Source organism: Varroa destructor, unplaced genomic scaffold, assembly GCF_002443255.2.
Source record: "Varroa destructor unplaced genomic scaffold, Vdes_3.0 BEIS01000004.1, whole genome shotgun sequence".
Lineage (NCBI taxonomy): Eukaryota > Metazoa > Arthropoda > Arachnida > Mesostigmata > Varroidae > Varroa > Varroa destructor.
In genome coordinates this window covers 24318908-24339414 of record NW_019211457.1, presented here as the reverse complement: position 1 = coordinate 24339414, position 20507 = coordinate 24318908, and the positions used below count along the sequence as shown (strand labels likewise).

At 41.4% G+C, this 20507-nt stretch overlaps 2 protein-coding genes and 1 long non-coding RNA gene across 8 annotated transcripts; 1 reads left to right on the top strand and 2 right to left on the bottom strand.

Annotated features, from left to right (window-relative positions):
- Positions 1-487: 487 nt before the first annotated feature.
- LOC147755989 (uncharacterized) lies at positions 488-5330 on the bottom strand. The gene is made up of 3 exons (XR_015327217.1): positions 5212-5330; positions 4193-4229; positions 488-619 (listed from the first exon to the last, which is right to left on the bottom strand). It is a non-coding gene; the product is annotated as an uncharacterized LOC147755989 (long non-coding RNA).
- LOC111250430 (histone demethylase UTY-like) lies at positions 610-16228 on the top strand. Of its 2 annotated transcripts, none has more exons than XM_086988228.1 (6): positions 610-3950; positions 7977-8302; positions 8615-8860; positions 9104-10939; positions 11221-11388; positions 11616-16228. In XM_086988228.1, exons 2-6 carry the CDS (start codon positions 8240-8242, stop codon positions 11637-11639), a joined length of 2337 nt encoding a protein of 778 aa, XP_086844354.1. In that variant the 5' UTR covers positions 610-3950; positions 7977-8239; the 3' UTR covers positions 11640-16228. The 2 variants fall into 2 exon arrangements, with proteins under 2 accessions (XP_086844354.1, XP_086844355.1); XM_086988229.1 differs by lacking the exon at positions 610-3950 and adding an exon at positions 3992-4128.
- On the bottom strand, positions 15994-20504 carry LOC111250432 (uncharacterized). Of its 5 annotated transcripts, none has more exons than XM_086988241.1 (5): positions 20465-20504; positions 20196-20269; positions 18634-18718; positions 17833-17978; positions 15994-17668 (listed from the first exon to the last, which is right to left on the bottom strand). In XM_086988241.1, exons 2-5 carry the CDS (start codon positions 20247-20249, stop codon positions 17462-17464), a joined length of 492 nt encoding a protein of 163 aa, XP_086844367.1. In that variant the 5' UTR covers positions 20250-20269; positions 20465-20504; the 3' UTR covers positions 15994-17461. The 5 variants fall into 5 exon arrangements, with proteins under 5 accessions (XP_086844367.1, XP_086844365.1, XP_022661430.1 ...); XM_086988239.1 differs by having other exon boundaries at positions 20438-20472; XM_022805695.2 differs by lacking the exon at positions 20465-20504 and having other exon boundaries at positions 20196-20430.
- Positions 20505-20507: the final 3 nt, after the last annotated feature.

The window sequence follows — 20507 nt, the reverse complement described above, 5'->3', positions numbered from 1 at the left end:
CCACTGCGTCTTTCCTAACTCGTCCGGTTTGATACGTCGACGTATGACAAAGAAGGCGCTCATGACGGCGCCGAAGAATATTTGCTGCCCAAAACGTGGGTCCATTGGGTCGGCAGAAGAGATGGCGTCTAGAAAGAAGATACCAACCAGCCACCGCCATAGCCAGCCTGAGCGGCTGAGACCGGCGGCAATCCGATTTCCGTTAGTGGGTCACGATGCCAGTCGCCGATAACGCTGCGAACTCATCGTTGTCGCTGTCGGAAAGTGCTGCCGCACCGGTAACAGTGTAAACACCAACGGAACAGAATCGGCAGCGATCAAATCAACATCAGTTTCAGCGACGCTGGTGGACGAACTAACAGGCATTGCGGGTGTCGACCAACATCTTGAAGGGCAACACTCCCACTACAGTAGACGTAAAACCTAACGATGGGACTAGCAAGACCAATGAGATGGCGGCGGGCGATGGTAAGTACTAACGAGCCGTCTACGGCGTGTTGCGGCTAGAGGAACAATTGACAAAGGTCTGGATTCAATGCCAGGGGCCGTGCAAGTGAGTAGCAAGCGCAGACCGATCCCATGTGAAGGGATGATTCCGACTTGTTTGTCGTAGAGTCAACTGTAATAATAATTATCACCATCGTTATTGTCAGCAGCAAAGTTTTGTTGTCACAGAGTAATAGCGAGACGCCATGGTAAGTTTGTCGCACGCCATTATTCAGTCGACCAGACCCAACCCAATGAAACCAACCAAAGATCCAACAGCGAAGATCCGTAATACGTACCAGTTGTAATCTAATAAAAGTCGAATGATGTTCAGATTATGTGATCATGTACACCAATCGAAGTTCCTGGGCCGACCCAGGGCGTACCGGATGAAGCACAGGGAAGATGGTAGCCTAAATATGGTTTCATATACTCGTGTGAACATCGTTCGTCGTCCACAAAAGAGGGAAGTAATAGTTATCGATATGATTTTCCTCATAATGCTAATATTATCATTACTAATATTAATCACTATCTCTTCTCGATAAAACTGATGACGTGAATTGGGATAAAGTTCCGATTGCCCTATTTGCTGATGGCACGGTGACGTTTGAGGGTTGGCATTTTTTGCCAGTGTACTACTAGTAAATAAAATGGTGCTGTTACCTAAAAGTGAATTACATTCATTGCTGTCAAAGTACTCGGGGCACCCATTGATATGCCCGGTATACTAAGATGGAAGTATTTGTACATTCATCTGTACATATGACTTAGCTGTAATTGTACCGCATCTGTTCTTTCGATAGGAACTGTGAGAAACCTGTAAAACCAAGAGGCGAATTTCCCCAAGCTAAAAAGAAACTTTTGCCGTAACGGCATGACCCACCAAATAGTATGATCTTTTGCTCACATGACCGCAATCCTGGAGAGTAGGCCAAACACACGAGGTTAGTAAAAATGACGAAGGAACATGTGATGGGTCCAGAGCTTAGCGACAGCGTGAGTAAAGATTTCAACGAAGTTTTTTTTCCATAGGTTTTACGAGGTCTGAAGTTGTCAGTTTCAACGATATACCAGTACCACGATAGTTGTGCCATCACGTCGTTATTATGATGTGGTAACCGGTTCGCTTCGGCCATTAATAGAATTGCACTGTCTGAGTGTTAGAGAACAATCATTGGCTGGCGAGCCGCTATAGCTGGCTTGGCCTGTCTTCTGCCCTTGTCTTGTCCACACGACCACGTGCGATCAAAGACAGGTCTCCTTTCTTCACATTTTTCGTTTTCCATAGACGGGCCCCGTTTTTGCGATCACAGAAAACGGGCAGAATATGGAACCGGCGGAAATCGATAGAAGAACGAGAGCAACCCTTGAAAGCCGCTTATGTTGAAATGTCGTACATCATCAACAAACAAAATAGTGTCGTTTCTATGGTTAACTTTCTGCGGTAATGCAGAGTTAAACCACGAACTTTGATAGAACATCGCCACGCTCAAACACGGATTGATATTCCATATATTCCAAACATACGAATTGCGTTGAATACGTTGCACCTACAGTGAAACACAATTGAGAAAGGTTGCGGTTGAATCAAAGGTGCTTGAGTACATGTTTATTTTATGAGACTCGTCGTCGGTGCAAGAGATGAATGACAGTAACGAAGAGCTTATGGGACGGTGAGTCGAAGTAAAAATTACGTCTACTGATGTAGGAAACGTGTGGATTCTCAGACGACGCTTCTTTTGCCGTAGAAACAAATTATCATATCACATGCACAGCTGCACGGAAATCGCAAGGTTCAGCTGTTTTTCACTGGAGATTTTTCCACCCAAAAAAAAAAAGAATATTTTCTATTTGTTTTTATTTAGCCAAGCATCTACGCTAGCCGTAATCAATGGCGTCCCCTTTCTTAGCTGGGGCAGATGCATTATTAGTGACAGCCCAACACGCCACAAAGGACTAGTTCAATAACGGGCCATCAATATATTGCTTGATATTGTCAAGCGCGTCATGGTGCGTATTCGATGCGACAGAAAAAAACGTATACAGATAAAATGACAATGAACGAGACAAAATTGATTCTGAACTGAAAGGACTAATTAATTGTTCAGACAAACGGGGAATCTCGGAAAAAGGGACAACGTTAATCCTTACCTTAATTATAACAGAACTGTTGCCGTATATTTTTAGCTATTTCGTGTATTCGATCGCTTTTAGTCTTTTTGACTTTGATTCGTTGTTACGACAAATCGTTCTTAAGAATTAAAAGCTCAGAGTGCGTCCAATGTCGACAACTACTGACAACAAGTCCAGCTGACCGGTCCGTGTCGTGATAGTTTGCATCACTTACGCTAATGGTCTATCATGCAAGCCTATACAAACGCCGCTAGTGACAGAGGGAAGTCCAACGAACGATGCCGCCAAATCTTCTGCCATCGCTACGTCATTTTACTAGGCAGGAGGGAGTTCAAGGGGCGTCCCGGTATGTATATGTATAAATATATATGTACAATTTAACGCGTAATGATATTCATGACTCACAACCGACAAACCCTGGATGGCGTGGTGACCGTCGCCGGTCGCAATACCAGAAAGTAACGCTAGTGCTGGGACAGTGTTAGAGCAAACGTCAAGCTTCTGACGCGCTTCAGGCACCGGCCGCTGGCGTCCGTTGACGCGTCACACCTCCGTAGCGGTTGTTTCTTGGAAGCGGATCGCGCGTGAACGGGTACGCTAGTAAGGGATAACGACATGCTGCAATGCTGTGAGTAAGGCCATGAGTAGCCATGAATGAATGTATATGAACGAAGATATAATGATAACGACGGCGACGACATGCGAGTGAACAAAAGAAACATATACAAAAAAGAAATGTCAGAGACCCGTCAGTCGCTATTCGACACCCGATAAGGTTTGTTTGACACTCATTTCGCTGCTTACTTGGTTCGTTCCAAGACGAAGGCGCTAATCGGCTGAAGAAAAGAACAAGCCCAAATAAGGCGTGAAGCTACCGGTAGAAACAAAGTAGCCACTACTGACCAAATTCGTCAGGCTGGAACGACTTCGATGAGAGCGCGTCATCGGATAGAAGCTTTGATGACGCAGCTCCAACAAAGACACAGACAAATGGATAGACGTCACAAGCGAGGGTCGGGGAGAACTTCCTTAGCGAGAGGAATGGGGACCACGTGCTAAGGAGTACCTCGCACTCTGATGTATGTACGTTTGCGTGGCAAGATCATAATATATACACACGTACAAATAATGGCGAAACGATCACACTCGGAGTTCCGGAATAGTTTCTCTGGCATGCGAGGCTGTGCACGAAACCAGTGTGTCAGAGACTGAATTGAAAGATTGCTTGGATAAATAGACTGCTACGCCCAGGGCAGATAGACGGATATGACGATGGCAACTGTCAAATAATACGTCACGTTAACAGCAGTGTTGTTCATCAAGATAAGGTTACTTAATGGGATCGCGTTTATTCGTACTATCTCAAAAATGAAGATATTTACTGCAAGATAATTACATATCTTGCAGTAAATATCTTCATATCGTGACTATAAGATACGAATTATGGATACGGTATAATTTGTGTTTAGGAATAGTTTTAGCGGTTGGACTGATCCACTGCATACGGTAAGTAAGTGCTCGAAACTGTATTCTGAAAACCGATTTGAGCGACTGTCTAATGATACAGTACCTTTATAGGGCACCTTTTCCCCATTGAGTGGCACCGACTAGAATTGGTAAAAAAAAATAACCAATATTAATATCAGATCGTTCCAAACATTGAGGGCGTTCAACGTTTTGCAGGCCCTTGCCTTCGAGCTATAGTTTTACAAGCTAAGTGTATACATCTGCGAGGTATACGCGATTAGTTCCCTGTGTGGTTTTCGTTGTCTTTGAAATTTATTTTGACAGTATTTACTGCTTAGAGTAATGAACATCTAATACATTCGCTAATCAAAGTTGATGCTTTTAGATCTATAACGGGTTGCTTAATTTATGCAAACTGGAGAATAGCCTTCTCTTATCTGTTTGTGGGCTTCACGTTATCGAGAAAAATAGGACATTGTTCCTATGAAAAATGATCCTCTTTTCCCATTGGAAATAACATCTATTTTGAGCTTCTCTTTGATTTAGCTAGAGAGACTTCAATCATTGATTCCTGTTAAATTGATATCGAACATACACGACCTATATACGATGCACAAAAAGATCTCTTCTACCGAAAAAAGTTTAATCTTCTAAAATAAATCGTTGTTCCATGTTTATACATAGCGCTTCGGCTGTCTCGAAGCCAGTATTTCTCCTGTTCTTTTTGCTATAGTTGGGGAATAATTTTAAGTGACATTTTTTTTTCATTTTGATTCCAACAAGCATCGCTCTGACGTTGAACGCAATTTGTGCATAGATTCTTATTCACCACATAAATAGACTTGAATGCATCTGTCGGATAATTGTCCAAAGCCATAGGCCAAGAGCGGAGGAGTGATCAGCACGATGGGAAAGCCAAGAAGTTCTTAAATTTTACCCACTGGCGGGCCCACTAGCCTTTGGTTCTGGGTTTCGTAATTCCCCATTTTGTTTATGATCTCTTTCACAAGCTCTAGAGTACCTTCTAACTATGCAGAGCCCCTGTGTACATATTACGTCATTATAAACGTAACATATCGATAGCCAAAGGACACAGTTCAAAAAGGGCGCCTTCTAACTCACCCGTGCAAAAGGAAGCTTAGCACAGACAGAATGTCCCGTCTGAACCGAACGAAAATTGAACGATCGTGCACAGCATGGTATATTGTAGTCAAAACAGAGTATCTTTTCGTTGTTTTTTACAATCTAGGTTGAAGCTTATGAATCTATGTAGGCATGACAGAAATACATACCAAGTACGGAAAAAGTGCAACACCAGATTGTATTGGTTGTACATGGCCAAGCAACCATGTCGCCAATGGTGAGCAATAACACTCAGTGAAACAAAAATGCGTCCGAAACCCAGAAAAAAAGAAATCAGTCCACTGTGGTTCAAAAACTGATTGACTACTTTGTTTCTTCTTTTACGATCTTTGTTTCGCTACAGGTATATAGAGATAAACAAAGCTACGACATGTAATGAAAACAGAAGTAAATAAAGCTCAACGAATCTGTTGATTTGCTAACGAAAGGCAGGTACACGTGGAACGGAGTAAAGCTTGTCCTGTCCTGTTCTAATTATGCCCTCTCAAACATCACAAGTTACTGTCGTTCCTAAGATCGTTCTCAGTCTAATTAGTTCCAACGTAAAAGCCAATTTAAGACCGAATCGTCTAATTGTTGTTTCCTACTAAGACCTTTCCTAAGACCTAATCGTCTGATTGTTTCGAGGACCTCGGCCGCGAGTTCGAGATTCATTTAGCTTTACAATTTCCTGCGAAGTTATTAACCGTAAAAACTTCTCATTAGACTCGGAAGCCATTGTCCGAATAAAGCTGTCTACCATTTCCTTGTTGAACTCCAGATTCACGCAGGGCATTTTTATATGCCTCACGAGCTATTGCGTTGGTCAGCATCTATTAATGTCCATCCATGTCACAGACCGTTGGCAGTTAATTGCAGCATACTGTGGATCGTATTATTGTATTATATTATTATTATATCGTATAGACAATTTGTGATTTTTAGGTAGTTGGTATTTCACGGTACCACTCGAAATGTTTGTGAATATATATTGCTAAGTCTGCGTTTAGATCTTTGGTTATCTGACCTAAATCGGCCACTTAAAGTGGTCGGATCGGGCTTCATCCTAAGAAAATCTTCGCATAACAACTAGTTAATTAAATATTAACCAAAACGCCATGTTAATTTGGTTGATCGTAACCCAATAGCAGTAACTTATTTGATTTTTCACCTTTGAAAGTAACGTCGTACCCTTCAGCCATTAGCATCGTCCGATCGGATATATTATCAGTGCGAAAACTGTGCCGAATGAATAAGTGTGATGAACTCTGTTTAAACTATATTGTAACAGAAGCTACTAGGCTTTACTACTTGGCAATAGCTGTTCGACGTTATCTTTATTCTAAACAGAGTTAGCCTTTTTACCTCTGCACAGGTAGAATGAAGCCTACTTAATAGCAAAACAGGCGCGGACTGCTTTGCAGGGACGCATAGTGTATGTAAATGTAAGGTAGAACCAATTTGTCTATTGTATTACTGAAAAGTAGTACCACGACTGTTTATCTTCTACGCCTGAGGTGCACGTAACGAAAACGGTGTTTGATAATTTTCCATATTTTCTTGTATCTAACATTAATCTATATAAATATATATATATATATATATATATGATTGAAGAAGCATCGTGATCGACAAACAGTATTACAGAGCTTAAGTCAGCACGAATTCAATCTGCGCATACGGTCCGTTGTTATGTAACATAGTATAGGCATCGAATCGACGTTGTTGATAGAGTTGAGAGTTGATTCTTACCCGCCGTCCACAATGGACCAGCTCGTGGTGTTCTTTTGCGGTCGAATTGTCCCGCGTATAGTATCTCAAATATGTCTAAACAGGTTTTTCCATGTATGCGTACGTTCTGATCTGTATCAGTTCGACCACCCTTACTCTCAGTGGGAACGACAAGGCAGCCGCTAATGCATGCCATTTGACCTATATCCTACATACACTGTCAGTCTCGCCGTTAAGAATCGGGGGTCGAAACGAAGGAAGACTAGAGGAGCTTGCTTTTCAAGGAGGTTTATCTGGCCTGGTCGTTTTGTCAGGCCGTCGTTAAAAGCGATTTGCGAACACCGCACAATGACATACCATTTGCACACTGTAGTCGATGCTGGTGGGTTCAGATGGGTAAAAGAAAGTACGATTGAAGCTCAGCGGCACAACTGACACCTAACATACATTCGTCACCTCAATACATGAGACGGATAACAAATGCTACTAAATTATTTGGTTAATAGTGTTCCCTATTAGTTCATTGTAGAGACACACAGTACCTGAGAGTACAATGAGCATGTTGTCTCGTGCTTCAAAATGTTTACACAGCAATTATGTATTCTATTTGTAGCATCTCTTTTAGCTTGGCTCTGTAGAGCAATTCTGATTAAGTTACCCCAGGGAAGATACTGCTTTTTCTACGAAAAATACCCATCAAGTCCACGTGTGTTGGGTGCTAGGAAATTCTAAATCGGGCTCTTGTGTAGCTCATTAATCCTCCTTGGTTGTCTGTCCGCTAGGCTACATCAGTTCACGCGACGAAAGCGCCAAAGCTAAAGTGCAATTTAAGATATCTGGGTATTAGCTAGCTACCATCGCGATGTAGAGAATACACGGAAACGTTCAGTGGCTCTTCCCAGAACACTGGATAGTAGAAACTAGCAGCATACGCACACCCTTCGCAGGCAGCGCTAATAGGTTTAATGGATCCTTCGTTTCGCTCCTTATCTAACTGGGTTTTTGGTCATATTGTTTGCGTCGTATCGTTACAGGCTCTCACTGCCACCTATGAGACACTGCCGTAAACACTGCCTTAGGAAAAACCATAGAAGTCGACGACAAAAACAAACGATCTCAACAATCAACGAAAATTAATCAATCGAAAGTCTCATTCGGAGCGTGTGTATGCCTGAGTGTCCCTGTGCGCCTGTGCTGCAGGTTTCGTCCAGGCCCCAAATAACGTAAGGATAAACAAAACTGTATCAGCAATAACAATAGCGCTGACGGAATAGATCAGAAGCAGAGAAGCGTTACTATGTCCTCCATTGAAACTCAGGCTGCGAAGCAGCTGTCGCAACAGGACGATGCCATCTATAAGGTAAGCAGTGTTATAGAACATCTTTGGTATGGCACGGTAAGTAATATAGAAAGTTTTATAAAGTCGTACCATTTGACATGATAAATCGAACAGGATGTGATAGATTGTAGCAAACATGGCGTTTGCTAATCTTTATTTAACAGCTGATAATCTTGCGGAATGTGCTGGCGTTGCATGTATCAACATTTAGTTTTCTAGAAAGTTTTGTTTTTCTCAAATCAAGTTGATAACCATGCCCCCTTCATCGTAACATATTTGACTGCTTAACTGACCGGGAATGTATGCGTTCCGTTTACTGCATTCTATTTAAAGCTCATGCCGTCGCCAGCAGTCCGGGGGGGTCCATTCCGCATTCCCCGTCCGCTCAGTGTCGACCTATCCCCCTCGAGCAAGGTGGCCGCCTCGCCTCTTCCCATGGGGCCGCCACCTCCAAACGCCTGTGACCTGCAGCAGGTGCCCCAGCTGTTACCTCGTTCAACGCCTGAAGTCGTAACGCCCACGGCCACACCAGTGATGGCACCGCCGATGGGTCCCCCACCAGTGTTTACACTTCAATCGGTACATAACATTTGATGTAATAATTAATATACTCTATTATATTGGCTTAGCAAAACAAGAATTGCTTATTTCTAGCTTCATCGCGAAGTGTCTCGCTGTTCGGGTATTTGTTCAGATTTTTGCAGCGAATCAGTCAGAATAGACAAACGTCTATTGCAACAGAAAGTTATGAGTTGTGAAGCAGTGCTGAAACTAATTGCCAATGTGATGTTTTCGTCCGTTTGTTTATTGCTCTTTATTCAGTCTGTTCTGAGTAAATATAACGTACGTGAAGAGGGTGATCCAATAAAGCGCCTCATCCGTGAGGGGGTCGAATTTAAAGATGACCGTAAGCAGCTTAAGCTGCTGTTGCGCAAGAGAAAGAGTGGCAACTTCGAGAGCATGTCACGGGATTCACTTAGCAGTTCGGCTGAGGAGGACAGCGCGGACGATGAAGACACCAAGGATGAGGCCTTGTACGACGACGCTCGATTGATCCATCCTGCTAATGAGCCTAATGTCAACGTGGCCATGGATAAGCTCAACGCACGTTTCCACAAAAATATGACCTCTGAGCAGGTAGAGCAACAGTGTGCGCGAGAAGATATCGGCTCAATCGTGCCAACCATGACATTGCTAGACGGTTACTGTGGACCTCACTTCCCGGCGAGGGACGGACCGCGTCTGACCAGAGAACAACTTCTGCCCGCCACCCCCTGCGTATCAATACAAACGCCTGACCAGGCGTTGGGACCGAAACTCAAGAAATTCTGTACGTCGTATCCCATCACCGTAGTACGCAACATCTGCCAAGTTCTCGAGATTGATCTGGGTTTGTTCTCGACCAAAATGTTGGCGCAATCCAATCCCGAGCATCCTATCGAAGTTCGGACACAGTTTCAGCAGAGTTGCGAAGAAAATTGGGATGCGGACAAGGCGCGACAGGTTTGGCGGTGTGAGTCGCACCGAAGTCATACAACGGTGTCGCGATATGCCCAATATCAGGCGGGCACGTTCGTTGAAAGCTTGAAAGGCGAGCTCAAAGAGCATGAGGATCTTAAGATTACGGCATCAAGCCCAAACAGCGGTGCTACACCTGAACATCTGTCAGACTCCGATTCAAATTCTGGTTTCGGACCTTCCGGAGCTCCAAAACAAAAGCGGCAAAAGAGGACGTCCAGCTTTAAAACTATCAAGTTTGGAACTAATCTTGATCTCTCCGATAGAAAGAAGTGGGCAGCTCAACTCAAAGAACTGGAGAAGCTACCTGCGTTCACCCGAGTTGTAGATGAAGCCAATATGCTGTCGCACGTCGGCCATACAATTCTCGGAATGAATACGGTACAGCTATACATGAAAGTACCCGGTTCACGTACTCCAGGCCACCAAGAAAATAATAACTTCTGTTCAGTAAATATCAACATTGGACCTGGCGACTGTGAGTGGTTCGGCGTTGACGATGCGTATTGGGGTGATATCCATGCTCTATGTGAGAAGAATGGAACCAGCTACCTTTTTGGCTCGTGGTGGCCTCTCCAAGACGACCTGATAGCAGCCAATATTCCGGTGTACAGATTCACTCAAAAACCCGGCGATATGGTATTCGTCAACGCCGGCTGCGTGCACTGGGTCCAGGCTTCTGGTTGGTGCAACAATATCGCCTGGAACATCGGCCCCTTCAACTACGACCAGTTCCGTTTGGGTGTCGAACGTTACGAATGGAATAAAATGCAGGGCTTTAAGTCAATTGTACCAATGCTTCACCTCGCCTGGAATCTTGCCCGCAATGTACAGTTTGTAAACTTGAAACAGGCAGATAAAGCTGAGCTGAATAAGTTGACTGATGGAAACGAAAGTCTCATGAACAAGGTCCTTCAGCTGCAGGATTTGGGCGACAAGGCTACCGAGAACGATCGTCAAAGGCGTATTCGTAATGTTCAGCCCGTAGATGAGCGAATGTTTGATATAATGAGAACGTGCCTAATGCGTAGCTTGCGAAGCGTTGAACGTCAGAGAAGATTTGTTCGCAGGTTGGGGAAGGACATCATCTTTCATGGACGAAATGATGATGAAGTTACCTATTACTGCAACACTTGCGACGTAAGTTATCTGTTTGAGTAAGAAGATATTAGTTAGTTATCTATACAGATTCACAGATTTGTTCCGATTTATATAGGCATTCAAGCCGATACACTTCGAAACAGAGATAGTTACACGAGTCCATTTATTTTCGGTTAATGAAGATCCACATTAACCATGCCGACAACGACCCCATCCGGGCATGGTTGTATGCGGTAGTAATAGTGTTAATTAACGCTCAAGCATAGCTAATGTTAGCTGGAATTGGTACTTATGTTAAATTTGTTCTTCTGTATACGCAGGTGGAAGTGTTCAATGTGCTATTTGTCAAGGAGATCGATAAAAAGCATATGGTACATTGTATTGAGTGTGCACTGAAGCTGAATAAAACCCTTAAGAACGTCGTTGTGCTGGAGGAATTCACTCATGAAGAGCTGCAGCAGGTCTACGATAAGTTTGTACTTAAAAAGGTAATTGGCCAAAGTAAATGCATTTTAGTTTACCACCTAAAAGTAAAGCAAGTTTCAAATAGTAACACCATCTAATGGACGTCTTTGACGCACGGTCCTCGTCTAGTATATTTCTATTAACCTAGATATTTACCTTGTACTACAACCTTACACTACATGCACGGTTTTCCTGCAATTACTTTAAATATTTTGCTTTGTCTGTTTCGAATTTCTGGACCGTTTTTCAGATCTCAGATCTCCCAGAGGCGTAACACATCACACGGATCTGATTTATATATCATTCATAGTACTATTTAGTAGTTGGATCAGAAGCGAAGTACCGAAACGATTGTTAAGCAAGAGGAAGAAGACTGGACGGTCCGCAGCTGTGTGTTTGTGTATGTCTGTGTGCGTGTGCGCGTGCGCGTCTAATTACGTGGTTAAAGGGCATAGCAGTTAGCCTGAAACGAGTCAAGAGCTGTGCGCTGGGTGGAATTTTTGGGATGGCTTTTTACATTATGATCAATATGATCGGTGCCCTAATCCGCTTTTGAACCAAAACAAGCAGAAAATAAAGTTTCGGACCACTTTTACATCACCACTGGAAAATCAAGCTCCCAGATGAAGGTGCTCGCTGAAGGTCGCAAATTTGGAAAGAAGTCTTTAACCGCAACCATTGGGGGAAATTGTGACAATATTGCTGGACTTTGATATATATATATATATATATATATATATATATATAATGTATTTATTACTTACCTTTACTATTCATATTGCAATTATGTAGGGATCATCTCGATAACAATAATGATACTTCTCATTATCATTTTCATTATCTAGCAGTAATGAATGCGTAACCTTCTAATGATATCCAACTGAACAAACGCAGTGTAGACCAGCTCGCCAAAAACTACCAAATCCGATCGGATAAATGCATTTCTACAATAGTACTGCCTATAGATCGGTAGATCATGACCGATAAACAAATACCGTATGGTCTACCGTAACATTTTCTCATTTTGGCGCCGATGGGGTCACATCACCCTCGTATCGACCGTGGCATTGTAGACATCTAGAGAAACCATGTTGGGATATCTATATTAATGAAAAAGAGGAAATTGAAGTAAAGAAAAAAAACGTATTATGACTAAGTGCTAAGGCCATTTTGCCTATCGTGGTTACACCAACAGGTCGGAATAAGCGAAACCGCTGTATATATCTATGTAAGGGAGGCCCTTTACTTACATATGTTGCATGACTATGGCAGAATCATGGCACGGAAAGTGACATTACTATCCCATGATACATAAAATCTACAGAAACATCTAAACTGGAGCGAAAAAATGGCTGAAACTTATTTCAAAGGTGCTCTACTAGAGTAAAAACTATGGCCTCATTAGCCATATCTAAATTCCTACAAGTAGTATTTATAGAGGATACGAAAGTACAGTAGCAATAGATGAAGAACAACAACTCAATAACATGACAACAATAATACAACAATCAAAAAAAAAACAACTGCAGATGGTGAATCTCAGTGGCACGAACAAGTAGTCCGGCAAACCAGTATTACGCGTATGTTTTGAACAAACGAAAAAAATTTGCAATACGAAAGCAAAAACATAATTTTATACTCAACGTTGCTCTCTGATGACGCGAGGGTGTTATCACGTTCGCTGTTTTTTTTTTTGTACACCTGTGAAATAATAGGTGGAGTCGTAATACTGTGGTCTCCTGTTTCTTAGGCTGGGGTGTGGGACGGGGAAGCGTCCGATCTTCAATATCCCACTACTACCTAAAACACAGACTGAAACGCTCTGTCGGTAAATTGACGCCGGTCTAGGTTAAACTCGCGGAAGCTTGGATGTTCCTTAAGCAATCAGCTGCCGCAAATTGTATTGTGTAGTCTGTATAATAAGTCTGTTTTTTGTTATCTGTTTGATGGAAGTGCTGTCTCGACAAGAGCTATCGATTGCGATCAGGAACATTTTCATCTTTCCGGTTAAATGATATTCAGCCGAAGTCGTTCTTTTCATAGACTATGTTTGGATCGTCAACTTCTAGCGACATATTTGACTTTTTTTTATGGGTCTAGTAAACGCGCTAAGGGAACTGAATTACTATTCGTAAGAATTCTAGGACAGGTCTAGCTTGAAACATACGTGTCTCTTCTCCTGTACTATTTATTTGTGTGTTATGCCACTGTGTCTTTCAGCCTTTTGTTGGTGTAGCTGTGCGTCTGGATTTGGTACGCTTATGTACAATATCATAAGGTTTGTAGTTGGACTGTGAATTGTGTGAGTACAGGGTTATTATATGTAATAGGGCGAGAGTTTAGGAATCTTTATTTTATATTTGTACAGTACATATAAAAGTCGAAAACGTACACACTATGTATCTGTGAAGTGACTTTTTTAAAACTGTTAAAAGATCCTTATTCCACTCAGTATATATATGTGTGTGTGTGTAAGAAAATTGCGATAAGCGCCAAAACCAAACACCGAGTCACGACGATAAGCCCAAACTAGTTTACGGGACATGCAACATGTTTTCACTAAATAGATACATAGCTGTACCCAGCCAGCGTCACACAATAGGTGCTGCCGTGTCGCGGGAGATGCAAGTTGAGCGTGACCACTTTCTGCCACAAATTGTTCGATCAACGGTGCGACGGCTACTGTCGACACTGTCTTTGCCTAATCAACGGGTGTAAATCACTCGAACAATCCCAACAATCAACACTGCCATTTACTCATTACTACTGCTATAATTACTATTAGCTAAATCTCAACATATAGAACTATTTATACATATATAATATGAGAATAGGACATATGTTATGATTGAAAATAATTGCATGGAAAAGAGTAGCAACAATGGTCATCGATATTCCATATATTAGCGATGGTGTTGACGATCATGGTACCAATACGTGCACGTTCACCATACCGATCAGTGGGTATAGCGTGCGCGAATCCTGTACGTTGATAGAGTCAACTGAAAAGATGAAAGGACCTGTAAAACTATAAACGAATTCTGTAGCTACCAGTGAAAATTCTACTACTGATAATTACAAAGTGAACTGTAACTAAGTAAAGTTGTTGCGACCAAACGATGCTTTGATAGAATATAACGATGATGTATTGAACACCAATGTAATAATTAGTAGACAAATAATTATGGCAATCAGCATACAAAATACTGACAGTAGCTATAGAAAATTGTTTGCAATCTGCTGCTTCTACTGCCGTCGCTGCTCAAGGAACAATCTCCCATTTGACAAACGCTCGTCTCGGGTCATCTTGGTCTCCGCGTCAAACAGGAAGCTAAAACCAAACGTGTTTCTAGCACAAACAACGATAAACGCTATAGAGTTCATTAAATTTGAGCAAATCGTCCTTGCGAGTATACCTATGCTTTTGCTCACGGTAGTGGAAAGTTTACACAGTGCACAAACATTTAATCAGCGATACCTGATTTGTTAATGGCAAACTTGACAGCAACTCGACACAAGTATTTGCGTGTTTGATGATAATGTTTCGACGACAATGAGTGGAAAGGTCATACTAACGTGACTATGCGTTTATAATTAACAAGGAAAAGCAACAGTCACCTCGAGACGAGCAAAAAGTGTACAGATAGAATCATTATTTTCATCACCGACCAGAACATAGCTTCATACTTCATCGTAGTAGAAGCATATACATTACACCCTAGAAACGCATCCATTCTATAAATATAAAAACAAAAGATGTATCTATATAGAAATGGTATAAGGGTATTTCCACAACAAACCACTTCGCCATTAATAGCAGCCTGCTGCAAGGCCAGGTCGTATCGGACGGTGAATCTTGAGATGCGCCTTGCGTTCTCCTGCGCGTGCTAGCAGCTTTTTGACAATATCACTACATTATAGACAGGGGTGGAATCTATGCAGGAAAGAATCTGCATATGCGCTGTCCTCAAAGGGTCCAATTAAGTTCGGACCCCTTTACCAACGATAAATGGACGGAGATTTGGAATTATAGCTGGAACAAACGGTAAATGAAGAATCGACCAATTACCATGCTTACGCACTGCAGGTTAATTTAATCGCGTGTTGCTTGTGCTCCATTTATCGTCGCGGTGATTGCTGACTTTGCGAGGTTGCGTGTGAAGATGCTGAGCGGAAGTCTCATGCTTTCCTACGATTTTCTCCATGGTTTTGTATAGGCTGGTCCTACTTTTCTCTGCTAGAGAAGTTGTGTGTGTGTATGTGTGGCTATATGTTAGCGGTTGTGTGCGGAAACAGCCGGCGCAATCGAGAATGTGAGCCGTTGAAAAAAACGATTTAACGAAGTCAGAATTAATAGATGGATCATCATTATGTAAATGATATGTATTTGATGAGTGTACTTGCAAACACACGGCTATTCCATATGGAAGGGAACCAGACTGAGGAAATGAATGATGCTGATTGATGATGTATCGATTGCTTGATTAGTGAATGAATTAACTGATCGAATGGAACAGAGATAAACGGCGATTGAAACGTACGAGAGATCAACTATCAGCTGTGTTTTGTACATAATGATATACATAAAGATAATATTGGTAATATTATTAATAATAAGTACATAAATATAAATAAACACATTGGGCGTTTATCGACAACGATCACATTCTGGTTCCTGGACGAAAACAACATGGGTGGAACAGAATAATCAAGCGATATCTCGCTTCTTCAGGATCGCCTTCACATTTTTCCGTTCGTTCGGGCCAGGTTACGTTGCCGGAGTTTCTCTTCTGTATAAAGTACTTGTATAGTATCAACTCTACCGACGGAAAAATGTTTCAATAAATCAGTATTCATTTCACACACGGTTTGTTTTCCATTATTAGTTTGTTCCTGCTCGATTTATAATAATAACGTCTTTTATAATATATAGTAGGAGAGTGAGAGGAAATTCACTGATTTGCAGACTTGAGTTTCTCATTGAGAATTGAGTTTCATTTTAATTCAGTATGTACCTCACTACTTGACAAAAGTTGCCGGCATAAAAAGTATGATCGAATTAATGGAGAAATTGATAGAAGAAAAACCAAAGAAGTAGTAGAACGATTTTAGGCCCACAGATGGATTTACCGTTTTCGATATTATTATTATTAATTACTCAATGTTTACATACAGTTAAATGTTGTCCTTCAGAAATTTGTAACAGTTATACTTTTCTGTGTATCAGATTGGGCCTCATTGTTCAACTATTTATTCGGGTTCCGTTTATGATAATTATATTTAGTCCTACTTAATTGAAAGTAAGCTCAAATAGATTTTCAGTATTTTTGTGTACAATAACACCAAATGAAATTGCTACGTTTGATAACTCTTATTCACCATGGACACAAAACACCTGTAATAAATTATATTAAACAGAGCGAGTAACATATGTGTAACATTACAAAACGTAGAGAAAAAAAACTTGAACAGAGTGGTCTTCCCAATTTAAAATGAGCTCCCACAAAATAGGTCCACATAAAACCAATAAAGTTCCGTCCCAGACAACAAAAAAGAATTAAATTTTACATCTTGAACGATGTCACATTTGTACAAATAAAGAATGTGAAAATGCAGCTTGGTACTTCTCAAAATCATTGCCAAATTTAAATCTGCCAGCTTCGTCTCACACTCAGATCATCCATAAACGTACTATCACATTCACACATCATACATTGAGTATCCACAAAATCAAGTTTTCCGATGGAATTTCACCGCAGTCATATGTAATTCGATAATTTACTACGGATCGATTTTGTTGCTGACAAAATTCAGCCTTAGTACTATCAACACCTTCTTACTAGTCTATATCGAACCGCTGTACATTATGGGCTTGTACGTTACGCAACAGGTTGAAAGTCCTGAATTTTGGGAGTGTTTTGGACGCATGTACAGTGTCGTCCTGAATAGGGCGTACACTTTGGAGTCTACGTTAATTTGCGTGTACTCCATAGGACATCTAAGATAATTATTATTTCAACTTTATACATAGTTTTTTTGAACTATACACATATAACCCGTATATGGCAGCAATACAGTTTAACATAGCTCGCTTTCCTACGAGGCGGTAATCTTCGGAAAGAAATTATTCGAGTTGGAACAGAGCATTTTGAGAAGGTGCACTAAGATATCTGAGGTTGCTTGCTCGAAGCTGCATAAGACATTAAATCCAAGGCGGTGGCAGAGCAACTGCAGATCGACAGAAGGAGCTGCTGAAATAACGATTACGTGGCGTAGCGACGAACCACCTTGACGAGCGCATGACTGCAAGTTATCGACAGGTGACTTACATACATTATATGCATAAGCGGATGGTAAAAGTGAGATGTAGGTTTCTAGCAAACAAACACATAGCAAGTGTAAACAAATACAATATATATTGGCTAATATGCGCATCTAATAAAAACATAACCATTTGTTCTACAAACCTTGCGATGTAATTTGGCCAAATGTTCCAGAAGGCCATGTTCGCGATTTTCACGACAGGTGCCGCCATCAACAATAACTGCCTGCCCAGGACCCAGAAGAAAATCCACACGGCCTAGTCGATCCCTATACACGACATCTGTGATAGCTGCGTATGAAAAATGCAGTTTTTTTTAATATAGACTGTCCAATTCGACCGTGACATAACACTCGAATTTTTAGCCATCAGTCGAATTCCTAAAATTTGACTTGGATATCTGCGTACGAGCAGCTCCTGACGCTCAGAATAGTTTTTCATTTCTGGCAATATCCGGTAGCAAATCCGTCTTGCCAGAGGTTTATAACGAAAACAAGTCTCGAAAAGCTAGTAACCAAAACTAACGAGTTCAATCAATTCGAAAATACGGAGAACAATGGACAAAGGCAAAAAACGCCACCGGGGCCATTTACCTACAGCCAAACGTCCGGTGATCTACGATAGACAGACCAGTCGATTCCCCAACATCAAAAGTTTTTTGTATGCTACGATACATACGGAATTGGAGCTGTGACTAGATCGATATTTGATGGCCGTTTAAAATGAGACAAATTTTTAACTTGTTTTGTTCATAATCAGGCATAAGCTACAAATTCATCTAATAATGCTCCTGTTATATTTAGAAGTATTCTACAATATTTTTTTAGATAAGCTTGTATTGCTTAACCCAAAACGTGTAGGGGATCCCTAGCAAAATTTCATAGTAAACCAAGCGTCTTCTTTTTCTCATGTGTCTGAAGGTTTTTACTGTAGCGTATTTTCTCACCTTCAAGTGTACGAAGATCACTGTCCCGCCAACGTTCCGACGCAATGACGGTTGGATATAAAGACACTGATGTCATAGTGAATACCTGAAGGTGCATAAGTAGCTGTTTCATTATGGCATTTCAGGTCGTCATATTGTAAGCAAGTATGTGAAAGCTATTGCTACCATCCGTATTTAGAAAAATCCTCAGTGTTATAGCATCGGCTCTATGGACCGTTAATCTGGAAACGACCATTCAGTGTATTGTGTCCTAGAATGAACATGCTGTTATGGATGGCAACATGCGAATGGTTTTGGAGGGATAATATAAAAGTGCGTTATGTGCCTGTCCAAGAGCACCACTATGCTTTAATAGAAAAAAAAACTCGTGTTACTCAAAAATATCGAATTTATCTAGCCGAAGAGGAGGCAAGTCTGATTGGGCGATTACCAAGACATCTCCGACGTACATTGAAGCTAGGGTATTTCACAGTAGTAGCAGCGGCAATGCACGCCTCTAAAGTTTTTGACGTCATTGATAAGCACAATTTATGAGGCACTCATATACGAATATGTCGACGATACTAGAAGAAAACTCAATGAGCGTTGATGATAAAATAGCCCAGCTGAAGCCGTTCGTCCAGTCAACATTGGACACGATGAAAGCCAGAGGATAGAAAGTTGCTAGGCGCCGCCGATGCTGGTTTCTCTCGTTATGGTATCGTGTTCCATGGATAAAGCTGGATTGTTAATCAACGTGACAAAGCAGAAGCCATGAAGTTCCGTCGTGGAGGCCGCCGTACTGCTTTCGACACGCTCATCACAAGTAGAACGGTTTACGTACATCGCTGGCGTCATTCGAAATTGAAGCTGACCCTAGGCGCTTTCAACGGAATCATAATTGTCTGGGAACACCTCTCGTCAAAAGAGCTTGAAGGATTTGGCCAAGTCAAACCAAATCTTGGTTCTTAAAACACGCCATAGCCCTCGATAGCGCACCGCTATTTGTAAAAGATCTGCCTTAGGGTCCTTAGACCTAACTTAATGTCTAAACAGTTATAAATGAAGTTCTAAGCAGCGCTAATTGAAGACTGAATATTGACTTGATTTATGTATGTTAAGAAAAAGCTAACATTAATTGTATGGAGCTTGAGCCGGAAGCTAACTTATTAGGGTTGAGTAACGTTCAACAACCAGTGGGCGCGAAATTAGGCATTTTCTACTTTGTCATGTAAAATAAATGGATACTTTTTTTTTTTTAAATATAAGCGTATATCGTATATCAAAGAAGTGGTCCTACAGAAAATACATACTGAGTACGTGGAGAAAGCTAGCAACTGCGGCACTAACAAGTAAGCGATTAATCGTAATAGAGCATATGTTATTTGACTAAGATATAAACATTATAGAAAGGCAAGCAACGAAGACGTACATTTGCCTCCTTCTAATATTGCAATGGCTTTCTGAGGAGCAATTAGATTTCCAAATGACAACACAACCTATCACATAGACATCTATTAAATACCCTAGACCTATTTATCGAATTATAAAATATCCAGCGTACACTTGGCCTTCTTCCATACCTTTTTAAAGATACACGGAGTTACTATCCCAAACGCCCTCACAATGTTTCTCATACGCACACCCTCACACAGCTCTTGGCATCAGTACGAATTCACGGCATAGCAGAAACACAAATGAAAATACAACAGCGGAAAACGACAGCGGAGTATTAATTACCTACACAGATATCAAATAAACATGTACCGTTACCCAAATCAGATAGTACTAAATATAGACCCAGACAAATGTATGAGATATCCACTTGTTTGTCGTTCTTTCATTTTCTCACCAACAGCGGTTCAGCTGGCAGCCGGGCGAAATTCAAATCTTAG